A 13992-nucleotide genomic window follows, 5' to 3' on the forward strand; every position below is an offset into this window, starting at 1 on the left:
TAAAATGGTAAGTTTCCCTTCAAACTCAATTTTAGCCATCTCTAAGATTGCAGTATGTTCTTCAAACATTAAGGAAATAACTTACGGCTTCTGCTTCTGAAGGATCATACCAGACGTTGATGTATGGGTGCTGGAGAGCTTCATCTACAGAGATCCTTTTGGATGCATCTATTACTAGCATTTTGGATAACAAATCTCTTGCCTGACTGGCTGCAAAAATAATGATATTAATATGTACCTGTCCATGAGATTCTCCAATTATTCATTTTAGAAAGTTGAGGTCACTTTTATCTTTGCCAAGCATGGCGATACATATGCTTAAATTGGCTGAACTGAGGATGCAGAAGCAAAAGAATCACAACTTCTAGGACTGCCTGGTTTACATGAACTTAATCAAACCAAACCAAACCAAAACAAATTCTGTTTCTAAAAAGAATGCTTTGATTAATTATTTTTGTGAGTACTAAGAAAAGATTTATTGTTTTTTGTTTTGTTTTGTTTTGAGACAGGGTTTCTCTGTGTAGCCTTGGCTGTCCTGGAACTCATTTTGTACATCAGGCTGGCAATGAATTTGAGATCCATCTGTCTCTGCCTCCTGAGTGCTGAAATTAGAGGCACCACCACAGTCAGCCTGATTTATTGCATTTTTCATTTGTGTGTATATGTGTGTATAAAGGAAAGGGAGAGGCAGAAGAACAATTTTGTATGTCCCGCTGGCAGACATAATTGAGTTAGATCCTTTAAGAATATGACTAAACATTCCTCCCACACATCCTGCCCAAACAGAATGTAGTGTACATGTTTATAAAACTTACCTTTAAGTTTGTTATGCTCTGAGTCAGCTGGGAAAAGCACGTCAGGGAATAGTTTCTCAAAACTATATCCAGCATATTTAGGTCTGTTTTCCACATAAGTCCTTACTGTTGGTTGTAGCTTCTTCATAAACTCAGGACAAGGTGTTCCAAGCTGTTCAATAACTTTATTCCATTGATCAATATCTATTATAAAGTAGCTAAGAAAAATACTCCATGTATCAAATGTTCAACACTTTAATCATATCCACATTAAATATAAGAAAAAGGAAAATTTAAAGATCCTAAAGAATGTGGCCATTATATATTATTATATATTTTGTATTTCAAAGCCACCTTGCAAAAGGCATTGATTTACAAGTGAATAAGAATAATCAATAAATAAGCTTTGTTAATCTTATTTAGTGTGCAGGTATACATAAACACTAATTTTACCATAAAATGGAGGCATAAATAAGCAAATTCAAAATTAAAATTACAACTATAAACTTTCGTTACTATAAAGACTCAATAAGCAAACTACACAAAATTTTAATATGTAAAAATTCGCCTTTTTCTTAGCTCTTCAAAGAAAAATAGAAATGCCCTGCCTAGAGAGCGAGAGCTATTTCTAGTCTGTCCTGCTTTTCTGAGTTCTTTACACTAACAGTGGTAAATGTGATGACTTTGGTAAGTGTAGCATTTTCTTTTGCCATGCTCAGTTTTGCCAATGCTAATCCCATTTGTTAAGCTCTGAAATGCATGAAAATGATCCCAGTATCTCAGTATGTTGTAGGCTAGGATTTTCTGGTCTTATTCCTTTTAGTCTTTAAGCTCCAAACCTTAGAAGACTAATGTCCTCCACATTCTAACTGTAACGTGGTGAATATTCTCATTTTACCTAAAATAACTGTTACTCACTGATCGACACATCATTGTTAACATAAATTAAAAAATTGATGAATTAAAAGCATGAATCTCAACCTAATTACCAACATAAGAAACTTCTTGCCAACATTCTCAACATATTATGTTAACATAATGAAACAAGACACAACACACACAGAACAGTAACAGAAAGATACAGAGAACCAAAAAAAAAAAAAAAAAGACAAACAGGAACAACAGATAATTTCAAACTTCATGCTACCTTTAAAGTAGTTAAGGACTTCCTCAAAAGTTAGAAATTTTTAGTGGAAGCCATAATTTCTGTATGTTAATCAACTAAAAGCCATCAAGGATCTGTGAATAGTCACACTTGAGTACGTTTTAAAATTAACATATGACACAATAAATGAGAAAAAGGAAAGTCTATGTCAAGTAACAGGTGGTATTCTGGAAGAGTAATTTAACAATACTTTGTATTAGGGAGAGACAAAATACATTCCACCTGACCAGGATGACACGGTACCATACATTTTGACCTTTAGAAACTATACTTTAGGCCAAAGATAAGGATACGATCTGTACCTGGGAACAAAACACCACCTTTGATCATTTCTCCCATGATGCACCCAACTGACCAAATGTCAACTGAAAACAAAATGCAATGACATTAACATAAAGATTTTGGTTAAAATAAAAAGAAAAATATATAAACACTGAAAAAAAACCACACACACCATATACACTTAAAATTATAAAAAGCAATACAAAATAAAAATGAATGACAGTGAATGTACTCTGACTACCAGCAGAGACTGTATGTCCTGCTGCCAGGTGCAGCCTACGAACACTTCAGTTTCTTAGCTCAATGATTTTTTGAACTATACCAGCCACAGACTTTACATCTATTAAAAACGTCAATGTAAAATGTAGCACATATCCCTCTTCATTAGCAAACAAAGGGAAGCCCATCACCTAGCTGATCAACCTGCTGCAGCAGCACAAGGATACAGTCCCTTCCTGGAAAGAGGATTTTGTGGCAAACCATTTCTCCCATAATGCACCCCACAGACCATAAATCCACTATATGTTTGCAGCACAAAAGAAGGAAAAGCAAAGCAAAAGGTCATTAAAATCAAAGAAGCATAATGTGACTGCATCATCTAAAAAACTGCAGAACATCACAAAAAAGGTGGCTTTAATTTCAAATAATGGAATAATTTAAAACAGAAAATACTTTTCAAAAAGCTCTGATTCACAAAAGAAAACATGAAGTATGGCATTTTAATTACATACACTAATTTTAAAGTGAGAGTTATGCACAGAAATTGTTTATTAAAAACTATACATTTTATAACTGAGAATTTGCTTGTAATATACAAAGAAGAACCAAAAAAAACTTTATACATAAGGTTAAGAATGTATAAAATTACAAAAATAAGATATACTATTTTGAGGTCTAACTGTGCATTTTACTCTCCCTTTAAGTTAAATAAAAAAGCATGAGCAGAAATAATTTAGTATATTAAAAACAAAAAGAATGCCTCTGGATTTCAATGAAATATTAATTTTTCTCAGAAAATGTCAAGCTAGATTTCACACGGTTATTTAACTGAAAAGGCTTTGTTTATTCTGAACTAAACAGTAAGTTATTTTCTTGGCAACATCACTTTACATTTATACCCACCTCGACCCATAAAGGAACAAATGCAGAGAAAGAACAGCTTATCTAATGAGAAACCTTGGTAAACAAGTGTTTTTCACTATTTCTATTTTACGGTGTGTTTGTTTGTTTGTTTGTTTGTTTGCTTTGGGTTTAAAAGTTAGCTTTGGGTGAATGCAGTGCCAAAGGGCCTACAGACCTGACCTATGAAGAGCTGTCTTGCAGACCACCGTACTTGCTACAAGGGGTCTAATTTTCTGTCAGGCACTTTAAAATAGATTAAATTACCCCAAACTTTCCAAAATATTCTTAAGTACTCTGCAATAAAACAAGACAGGAAATGTGCGTGTGTGTGTGTGTGTGTGTGTGTGTGTGTGTGTGTGTGTGTGTGCGTGCGTAAGGGAGACAGAGACAGAGAGAGGGAGAGACTGACTGAAAGAACATCATCTGTATGTCACCCCTAAGACATGGTGAAATTTCTATGATAATCAAAAGTTTCACAGCAAAACCAACAGCAATTTGTTTATCAATTCTCAAAACAAAACTTGAAACCTTATGCTGAGACTAAGAAAACAGAATAGGATGTTTACTTAAAAAGTGATAGTTGCTGTTTAAAGTGTTTTTAATTAGCTCAAAAAAGAAGAGGAAATTAAATAAGGACCCTAATTTCAATGGTATCATATATGTGCATATGTATCTATGTATGTATGTATAGATTCTTCAAGACTGACTTAACAGTTTTCTGGTTCAAAGTGAACTACTGTTGCAATTTCCTTCCTAGAAATATGCCACACATAAAAAGTTATGGTCTAACTCAACATATCCACACATCATACCATATGCAATCTCCTTAAGGCGAGATACAGGCTGTAATCAAACACTAGTGTTTTACACAAGAGGTTGACTCCACTAGCTTTCCAGAACTGGGCCTTAATGTAGCTTTTGAATTTATAGTGAGTGCTACTATTTTTCATTTGTTTGTTTGTTTTTGAGACAGGGTTTCTCTGTGTAGCCTTGGCTGTCCTGGAACACAATTTGTAGACCAGGCTGGCCTCGAACTCAGAGATCCACCTGCTTGTGCCTCCTGAGTGCTGGGATCACAGGCCCGTGCCACCACGCTCTGCCTGTGAGTATTACTGTAACAATGACTAAAGGTGTTAAGAGATATGAGCAAATAAGATTAATAAAAACTAGAATTATTACTAAAATTAAATTATTAAGAAGTCTATGCTCATGTTTAAGTTACAGACAAGCAGAAGTCATAAATCGTGGTTTTAGAATTCTTTATCTAGGGGTAGGACTGTTAGAAAGTATTCACATTTAAGACCTCAAGCTTTCCCAAACATTTACGGGAAGATGTTTAAATACTTGATACACAATGGAAACAGTGATGCACGCTTAATTCCATGCACTTCAATTTAAATATATAAAAATCTTATTGATAAACTAAATCAGAAGAATATGTCAAAGTGAAAGCATATGCTGACCGTTCTCCTTGTAGCCCATGCCAAGGATGACCTCTGGTGCTCTGTAGTAGCGAGTCACCACATAAGGCGTCATCATAAAACTCGTCCCTGCAGTCCTTGCCAGTCCGAAATCAAGGATCTTCAAAGTGCAGTCTGATTTGACTACTATATTACTAGGCTTTAAGTCCTTCAAGAAATAAACATTAAAATGATTGCTAAGACACAGATTTTACTACTTAACTGAGTTACATAATCTGTCAAACAATTTGTTAATTGTTCATTGTTTTCACTGAAATACCACTGCAGAGATTCATTACAAATAGGCAAACCCAAAAAGTCAGATTTAAGACCATTTCATTTACATGAATATAAACCCAGTACAGACATCAGTAATGTTTTATTTCCTAGAAATTAGGACGAGCTAGGAATTCTTATACAAATACAGCAAGAGATAAGGAAAGGCATCATAAAACTCACTTAAGAACTTCTGAGCTAGCCACAGTGGCCTCATCCTTTGACATCCCTGTACTCAAGGACAAAACGGAAAGGCTGGAAGTTCAACAAGCACGGTGTACTGCTTAGTTTTTACTAACTTGACACAGCAAGCTAGAGACATCTGAAAAGGGGAACAACAACTGATAAACTTCTACCAGAATGGCCAATAGACAACTCTGTCCGGGTATTTTCTCAATCAGTAATTGATGAAGGATGGTCCAACCTACTGTGGATGGTGCCATCCCTGGGCAGGTGATCCTGGTTGAGTAAGCATACCATGGAGGAGCACACCAGTAAACAGTATTCTTCCATAGCGTCAGCTTCCTAATCTAGTTCCTGCCCTGACTTTCCTCACAGATACTGTTACATTAAAATGTCAGATGAAATAAGCCCTTTCCTCCAGATTACTTTTGGTCAGTGTTTTCCATGAAAGCAAATCATGACACACAGAAAGACTCTATCTCAATTACCAGTCAAGGACAAGAATAAAAGAGCTATTATGGTAAGAGTCATCATATATTAGCATTTATGTACTAAATTAATAGCATTAAAAATATCATTCTAAAGTTACAAAAAGTTTTATAGCACTCTAAAACCACTATGGAACATTCTGCCAATATTCATGCAATCTTGATATAATCCTGGTATACATTATTCGGTCAATGATCGTCACGCATACATATTCCACTTTGTGGGGAGAGAGGCTTGGGAATCAATCTCGTATAATAGATACTTGGTTGAAAAGAAGAAAAAGAAATTACCAGCCTGTCCATTTCTGGCTTCCCACATAATATCACAAACATTTGCTCATAAACTTTGTTCACACAGAGTGGACACTAGTGTGCTGGTGCCACTAGTTTATAAAATTACTTTCTGTTAAAAGTATTGAATAATGTTTTTGTAAAAAAAAACTGCCACTCCGCTCCCGCCAGAAGAAAATCCATGTGATGCCTATTAAAATGAAGGCAGTGGCATAAAAACCCAGGGCTTTACATCTTCATGCTTTTGCTTGCTGGCTTTGATACATAATCATATCCATAGGATAGTCATATTATCTCACATGCACAGATGAAGAGCAGATATAAACACTCAAAGCTAAGGCCCTCAAGACAAAGATCTCTTTTTAAATTGGATCTCTTTTTAAAATTTAATCTCTTTTTAAACATGCAGGAATGCTTGTATGTTGTTTCTTATTCTAACAAGCCATCCTAAGAATACAAGGTCACTCCAACAGAAGACAAAAATGTTGTCATTCCTATTCTGCAAATAGAATGTTGCTAACATTTCTGAAATATAGGATATAAAACAAAGAATGTCCGTGAGTAAGAATAAATATTATGAATTTCAGTATCACTCTCATGTCTGTCGTTATAGCTGGAGGTTACTGGCTCTTTATACTAGAAAGTTCTAGTCTAGAAAAAGCTCAAAACACTCTTTGTTCTGAAACAATTATGAACAAATACATTATTTAAAAAAAGTTTAAGGAAGTAAATTGCCAAGGATATTTGACTCTAAGAATATTAACTAAAATTCACCTTTTTCTTTTAGTGTTTATCTTTTTATATCCTAACATTTTAAGTACATATGTGAAGAATGTCTTGGAGATTACACTTATTCGTGCAGAAAGAACAGAAATATACTCGGGGAAGCAGAAGCAGGTGGATCACTGTGAATTTGAGGAAAGCCTGGTCTACAGAGTGAGTCCAGGACAGCCAAGGCTATACCAAGAAACTCTGTCTTAAACACCAAACCGAACGAAAGCGGAGACAGAGACACAAAGAGAAAGAGAATAGAAATAACTTAGCATTCCATTTTTAAGCCTCTCCAGTCAGGCAAGGTGGCAAGAGTAGACCTAGTAGGTAGTGTCAACGTGGGAACAAGGTGGAGAAGGAGCAGCATGTGATATCTTACAGATCTTCTCTTGCTTTGGTGATTAGGAACATTCTAGATAGTGGGCATCTATACATCTCTATTAAGCTAAGTGCACAACCCCACCATGATCTGCCTGCACACATAATGTGGGAAATAATCCTTAGTCATGTTTAGCTACTAAGAGTTTGGTATTTGCCTGGGTAGTGGTGGCATACACATCTGATCCCAGCATTTGGGAGGCAGAGGCAGACAGATCTGAGTTTGAGGCCAGCCTTGTCCACAGAGACAAGGACATCCAAGGTTATCCAGGAGAACCAAGGATACACAAAGAAACCCTGCTTGAAAACAAAACAAAACAACAAAAAAAGTTTGTTACTGTAGCCAAGCCTAGCTTATTCTGGCTGAAACTGACCCATGAATGAGGAGTTACTATTACATGTTGAATATCCCTCATCTAAAATCTGAAAGGGCCAAATATAAGTCTTTTTTTTTTTTTTTTTTTTTTTAGTATAACTGGCAGTACTCAAAGGTTCTTATATCTACTTTGATGTCTATGCTAAAGAAAACTTAAAAGATAGCCTCAAATCAGTCCACAAATACAGGGTCCATAATGCCAGTACTGGATTTCTGATTTTCAGATTAGGGATGCTCATCTGGGAGAATCTATGAAAATATCTAACATTCAAAAAATTCCATAATCAGCTGGGCACAGTGGTGCATCCGTGTAATCCCAGTACTCAAGAGACAGGTGGATCTCTGTGAGTTGGCGGTCAGCCTGGTCTATAAAGTTGAGTCCAGGACAGCTAAGGCTACACAGAGAAATCCTGTCTCAAATATATATATATAATTCCACAATCTGAAACACTCTGGTGCCAAGCATTTCAGAGTCAGACAATTTATGCAAGGACATAGGACTATAAGCTTGTGACTGAAGAGCACTGAAAGCAGTTATCAAAATGGAAAAAGACACAAGTCATGCAGAAGCGAAGTATTTTGTCATCTGCACAGGCCTTGCATAATGACCAGGGGCTGACAACTGAGAGCCTGATGGCTTTTGCAAAGTTAGTTTTATGCAAACTTAACAACATTAATTTCACCCCATGTTATCTATGACTGCTTTTGTGACAGAAGGGCAGAATACAGTTAGTAGCTGAAACAGAGGTTATGTTCACAAAGAAAAAAGAAAAGAAAAGCCCTCCAGAATGTCGTCTTTACATAAAGTTTTTAAGCCTTGCTCTGTAAGAGGTTAGAAGGCAGAGCGTTGTTGGAGGCAACTGTCTGCCTGAGAAGGAACTGGCAACTTGCAAAGTGGAAAGGAAAGGTAACAGTGTCATTGTTCTGGACAAGCTAGATGCTAGTGGAAACCAGGAAAAGGCTTAGCTTATCCCTGGACCACCCATCATCGTTTTATATGCCTATCCTTGTGACCTGTTTTAATTAATGGAACATGAACTAATAGGATGCTTCCAACTGCAAGTAATCAACCAACTACTGTATTTTTTTAGTTTTCCAATGAGATTGTTGTGGCTCCCCTGGCTCCACCTGACTAGTCTATGGAAGGAACCTGAGAGGGAAGATAGAGCCAGTTCCTATGTTTCTGGGCCCAAAGGATCATTGTCTGAATCTGATATAGACATTAGTGTGTATCCCCTTTAAGGTGGTGGAAAGAGAGCTGTAGTATGTCGGGGAACAGTGGATGACAGGACCAGTACTCACAAGCATTTGTGAGTGTGCCCCTCACATCTCCCTGCTCTTTTCTAAGGCAGTCTTCAGGACTGAGTGGTCCGCTGATGCCCTAAGTCGGGGTATGGTGTCACTCCCAGGCCAGAATGTGAGGCAGTGCACTACCGCAGCTCTCTTCGGCTCACACAGCGAGAGCTAGTTAGAGGAAGTCTCAGCAAGGGCTTTTAAGTGCCTACAGGGACATGCAACTGCACTTCCTGGAAGGAATCAAAGTTTTAGATTGTATCCTAAACCAAGTGAGTAATCACAGAATGGCAGAGTCAAGGGGAACCTAGAAAGGAAGACACAGCTACAATTATCGTATCAATTTCTTTTGGTAGTTGTTTCAGAAAAAAGACAGCAAGAGAGTATCTGGCAGGAACAGCCAGAATTTAGTGCCCCAAGAGAGTGGGGAAGAGTGATCCATCCAAGGAGTGGTTTCCATAAGCTCTGTGAGGTCTGTTCAGACCCTGGGCTCGGAGACACTTAATTCTTCCATTTCCTAGGAGGACTGGCTGCTGGTGGCCTTCAGTAAACTCCTCCAGTAACTGATTTCAGTGCACAGGAGCTACCAGCTGAGGCTTTTGAAATACACGTAGCCAATGTAACCTCTCCCTTTGTCTATTTTACTTTGTTATGGACACTGATCCTAACAGAACTCTCCAATAAGCTTTTTACTTAATATAGCTCCATCCTAGTTTTGCGCACTGTACAGCCTAAGATACAGGTCATCATAACAGATACCTCTCAGAATGCCTATCGTTAGCTCAACTTTATACATTAAGAACATTTCTATAGCCGTACTTTATTTTTCCTAACATCTTCAAGCTAGACAAGTAAAACAAAACAAAACAAAACAAACAAACAAACAAAAAAAACAGTAAAGAGACAGGAAGGAACACTTCCTTTTACTGAGATTAGCAATACCTTGATACCAAAGTCAGAATAAAACCATCTTCACAGGAAAACTAGAAACTAAATCACTAATGAATCCAGGGGTAAAACTCCTCAATAAAAATACTAGCAAGCCAGTTCTAATAGTATACTGGAAAGATTATATATACAATGTCTAAATGGCATCTATCCCAGAAATAAAGGGGAGTTCAAAATACAAAAAAATTATCAATGTAGTATAATTTATTAGTTGAAGGGAAGCCATATCTTTAGTAATTTAAATTGGTACATAAAACCTTTGGCTAAGTTCAAATCTTTTGTTTGTTTGTTTTGTTTTTGAGACAGGGTTTTTCTGTGTAGCCTTGGCTGTCCTGGACTCACTTTGTAGACTAGGCTGGCCTTGAACTCACGAAGATCTGCCTGCCTCTGCCTCCCAGGCTGTTGGGATTACACGTGTATGCCCAGCTAAGTTCAACATCCTTTAATGACCAAAAAAATATGCAAATCAGGAATCAAAGATAAATAGAGAAGAATTAATATTCTATAAAAGGGGTCTAACCTTTGCCCTGAACTGCAGGTGACTGCAACATCTGGAAAATCCTGCTTGACAGGACTGCTCTCCTAATGTATAGGTTTTGGTCATGGACAATCAAACAACATAATTTATGATAAGGGCTTCGGAACTTGCAACAGTTCCAACCTCTGGAGGAAATGGAGATGCAATGTATTAGTATGAATCAGAGAATGATTTGCTGATTGACAGCTAGGACAGTGGTATGTTGCTGTGACCAAATAAAATCCTTGGATCACAAGTCTGGGTAAGTTTCCCTGACTGGTGACACTACATTATCATACTTTGTAGCCAACAAAATAACTAAAAGCTCTATGTTGGACTCAGATCTGCATACAAGCCTCTTTCTCACACTGGTCGGACTCTTACCATTCAGTTATAACAAAAGCTTAAGTGTGCTACCACTAGAAGTTCTGTGGTCACTCAAGTAAAAACAGTAAACCTTGGGGAGATGGCAGAATTGCTGATTTGTAACCAGATGACCGGAAATGAGGGTAGTTATTGGGACTCTTGAGCCTATACACATTATTATATATTAAGCACACTTTTATGGGGTCTATAACTTCTGAGTAGACAGTGTGATAATAAAAAAGATTATTTATAGAAGCCCTACAAATGGAACCACATTTAACGGTGGCTACAGATTAAGACTGAGTGTGTTCCCCCAGGGTCTATGTGCTAGAAATTTGGTCCTCAGAATGGCAATGTTAAAGTGCTGGAGTCTGTAGAGGGTGGGGCTATTGGAAAGTAGTTTAGTCATAGGCACTGTCCTCATAAGAGCCTAATGTTGGTCTGTGGAATGGGTTAGCTCTCATGAGGGAGAGAGTGTAAAGCAAGGCCACCCTCCACACTTGGCACCTTTTACACACAATCAGATTTGCTTTCTGTTTCTCTGCCATGCTTATAACTAGCCTAAGTGGCCTTAGGCTAGAAGCTGGTAATGCTACCTGATCTCAGATTTTCAGCTTCCAAAACTGAGCTAAATAAATTATTTTCCTTATAAACACCTATTGTTGTGACAACAGGAAACAAGAGTAATACAATGGTAAAAGATGGAAAGCTTTCCCATTACAATGACAAGCAAAACAAATGTGCCTATTTTTACTACTGTTACACTTTACTGTAAGTTCTAGCTAGAGCAACTTGGGGAGGGGAAGGTACCCAAATTGAATAGAACTAAAACTATGATGCAGATGACATGATGTTAAAAAGAAAAGAAAAGAAAGAAATTCAGTGTGTATGAACACATAAGCGGAAGTCAGAAAGAAGCATAATGACACATTTTGCGGCAGAGGAAAGACGACGTGAAGATAGAAGCGAGTGCTTATGGACCTCACTAAAACTGCAAAGTTTTGGGTCCTGGGAATTGAGAAAATATATAAGTCCTGCTGTTTCAGCTATCCAACCTGTAGTACTACAGACTAACATAACTTAGGAAATTGAAAGATCTTATGTTTACAAATTGGAATGATAAAACCAGCAATTCATTCTTCAGATTCAATGAAATCTTTGTCCAAAGTCCATTGGCTTTTTCTGTGGAAACGGAAAAGCTAATCTTCAAAATTCATATGCACTCAAAGCAGTTTCAAAACTACTGAGAAAGGACCCAGGATTCATAGCATCCCATTTCAGAGCAGTACAGAAATACATGTGTGGGCTAGAAAGATGGCTCAGCAGTTAAGAGCACATACTACTCTTACAGAAGACCTGAGTTTGGCATCTAGCATTAAAATGGCAGCTCATAAAATCCTGTACAACCAGCTTCAGGGGATCCTATCACCTCTGGACTCCATGGGCCCCCATACCCACATAGCATCAATCACACTCACACACACTTAAAATAACAAAATTTATTAAAAAAAAAAAAAGTGGTTCCAATACGGAGACAGACATAAAGACTAATTATACAGAACTGGCAGTCCAGGATTCTGAAGGGTACTGGTACAATTGTCTGAAGGTTTGGACAACTGTAATTTTACACATGAGAGAATGAAGGCAGGCTCTTTCATTATACCATATACAAAAATGAATTCAAAATGGACCAAAGACCCACAAAACTCTTACAGAAAGAGACAATGTTGAATTTTTTTGATCTTCAATTTGGCAACAGATTCTTATATAAGACACAAAGGCACATGCAATAACAAAATTTTGATATTTCATGAAACCTAAACCATTTAAATATTAATAAGGCATCATTAGTAAAGGGAAAACCAATATATAAATTAGTAAATTATGTCTGGTAAAGGTTTTGTATATATGGAACTAGAAGAGCTATACAAATCTATAAGAGTAACAAAGAGGCAAACAACTGATTAAAAAACAAGAGCTAAAAAAATACACGTTTTTCAATCACAACACAGAAATGGCCAACCAGAAAAGAAAATATGCTTGATCACGGTGGTAGTTTGAATGAGAATGGCCTTCATAGGCTCATATGTTTGACTATTTGGTTCCTAGTTGGTGAACTGTTCAGCAAGCGTTAGGAGCTTTGTAGCTGGGGGTGGGCATTGAGGTTTCAAAAGCTAACACCATTCCAGTTAGCTCTCTCTGTGTTGCTGCCTGCAGATTAAGGTCTCAGCTACTGTTCTAGTGCCACACCTGCCTGCCTGTTGCCATGTTCCCCACCATGAGAGCCATTGACTCACACTCTGAAAACTGTAAGCCCCTCAGTAAACTTTCTCTTTTATAAGTTACCTTGGTAATGGCATTTTGTCAGAGCAACAGAAAAGTAATTATGACAACCATCATTAGCCATTAGAAAACTGTTTCCCAAAACTACAACAAAATACTACTTCATTCCCATTATGATTACTAAAATGAAAAGGTCAGGTACTAAATATTGGCAAAGTTACAGAAAAACTGGAACTATTATATATGGATTCTGGGAATGTGAAATGATACCCAATTTGAAAAACAGCTTGATGGTTCCTCAAAAAGTTAACACCACATGATTCAGCAATTCTACCCAGAAAAACTAAAGAAGATAGAATAAATACTGTATATGAATTTTCATAGCTAAACACTAACTGGAATTATCTGTGGAATATGACATGGAATAGTATTCATTCACAGAAAGCAAAGACATACTAATATATGATACAGCAAATACTGCAAAAACATTACACTAAGTCAAAGAAGCCTGACACAAAAGGCCATAATGATTATATTTACATCTACAGCAGATAAATCCACAGTACTGAATTACCAGGGTCTGAGGAGAGAGGAAAAATGAAGAGTGAGGGCTTAAGGGACTTTATTTTAGGGCGTGATGAAATTTTTAGAGGTTGACATAGGTGGTGGTTATACAACACTGCAGATGGACTAGATGTTACTGAATCATATACTTCAAAATGGTTAATGTGATGTGAATTTCACTTCAATGATTTAAAAGAAAAAGATCATGTTGGGCTAGAGAGATAGCTCAATAGTTGAGAGCACTTGCAGAACTTGCAGAGGACTGAGGTTTGGTTCCCAGCACCCAGGTGGCAACTCACAACTGTCTGTAACTCCAGTTTCAGTAGATCTGATGCCCTCTTCTGGCCTCTGCAGTCACTGTATGCACTTAAATACATGCAAGCAAAATACTTACACAAAATTAAAAAAATAAATCCATAGAAAAAACATGGTGAT

At 37.1% G+C, this 13992-nt stretch overlaps 1 protein-coding gene across 5 annotated transcripts in view; it reads right to left on the reverse strand.

Annotated features, from left to right (window-relative positions):
* The window catches only part of Mapk8 (mitogen-activated protein kinase 8), an 81237-nt gene that overhangs the window by 7006 nt on the left and 60239 nt on the right, over positions 1–13992 (reverse strand). For 4 of the 5 annotated variants that reach the window (XM_021643452.2, XM_021643453.2, XM_021643454.2 and 1 more), the window contains 4 exons: positions 4827–4992; positions 2688–2759; positions 816–998; positions 86–210 (listed from right to left, as the gene is read on the reverse strand). In XM_021643452.2, the coding sequence (XP_021499127.1) occupies positions 86–210; positions 816–998; positions 2688–2759; positions 4827–4992 (546 nt within the window). Of the gene's footprint in view, positions 1–85; positions 211–815; positions 999–2252; positions 2325–2687; positions 2760–4826; positions 4993–13992 lie in introns of all 5 variants that reach the window. The other variant, XM_021643455.2, reaches the window with a different exon arrangement.

Source organism: Meriones unguiculatus, chromosome 9 (genome assembly GCF_030254825.1).
Source record: "Meriones unguiculatus strain TT.TT164.6M chromosome 9, Bangor_MerUng_6.1, whole genome shotgun sequence".
NCBI lineage: Eukaryota > Metazoa > Chordata > Mammalia > Rodentia > Muridae > Meriones > Meriones unguiculatus.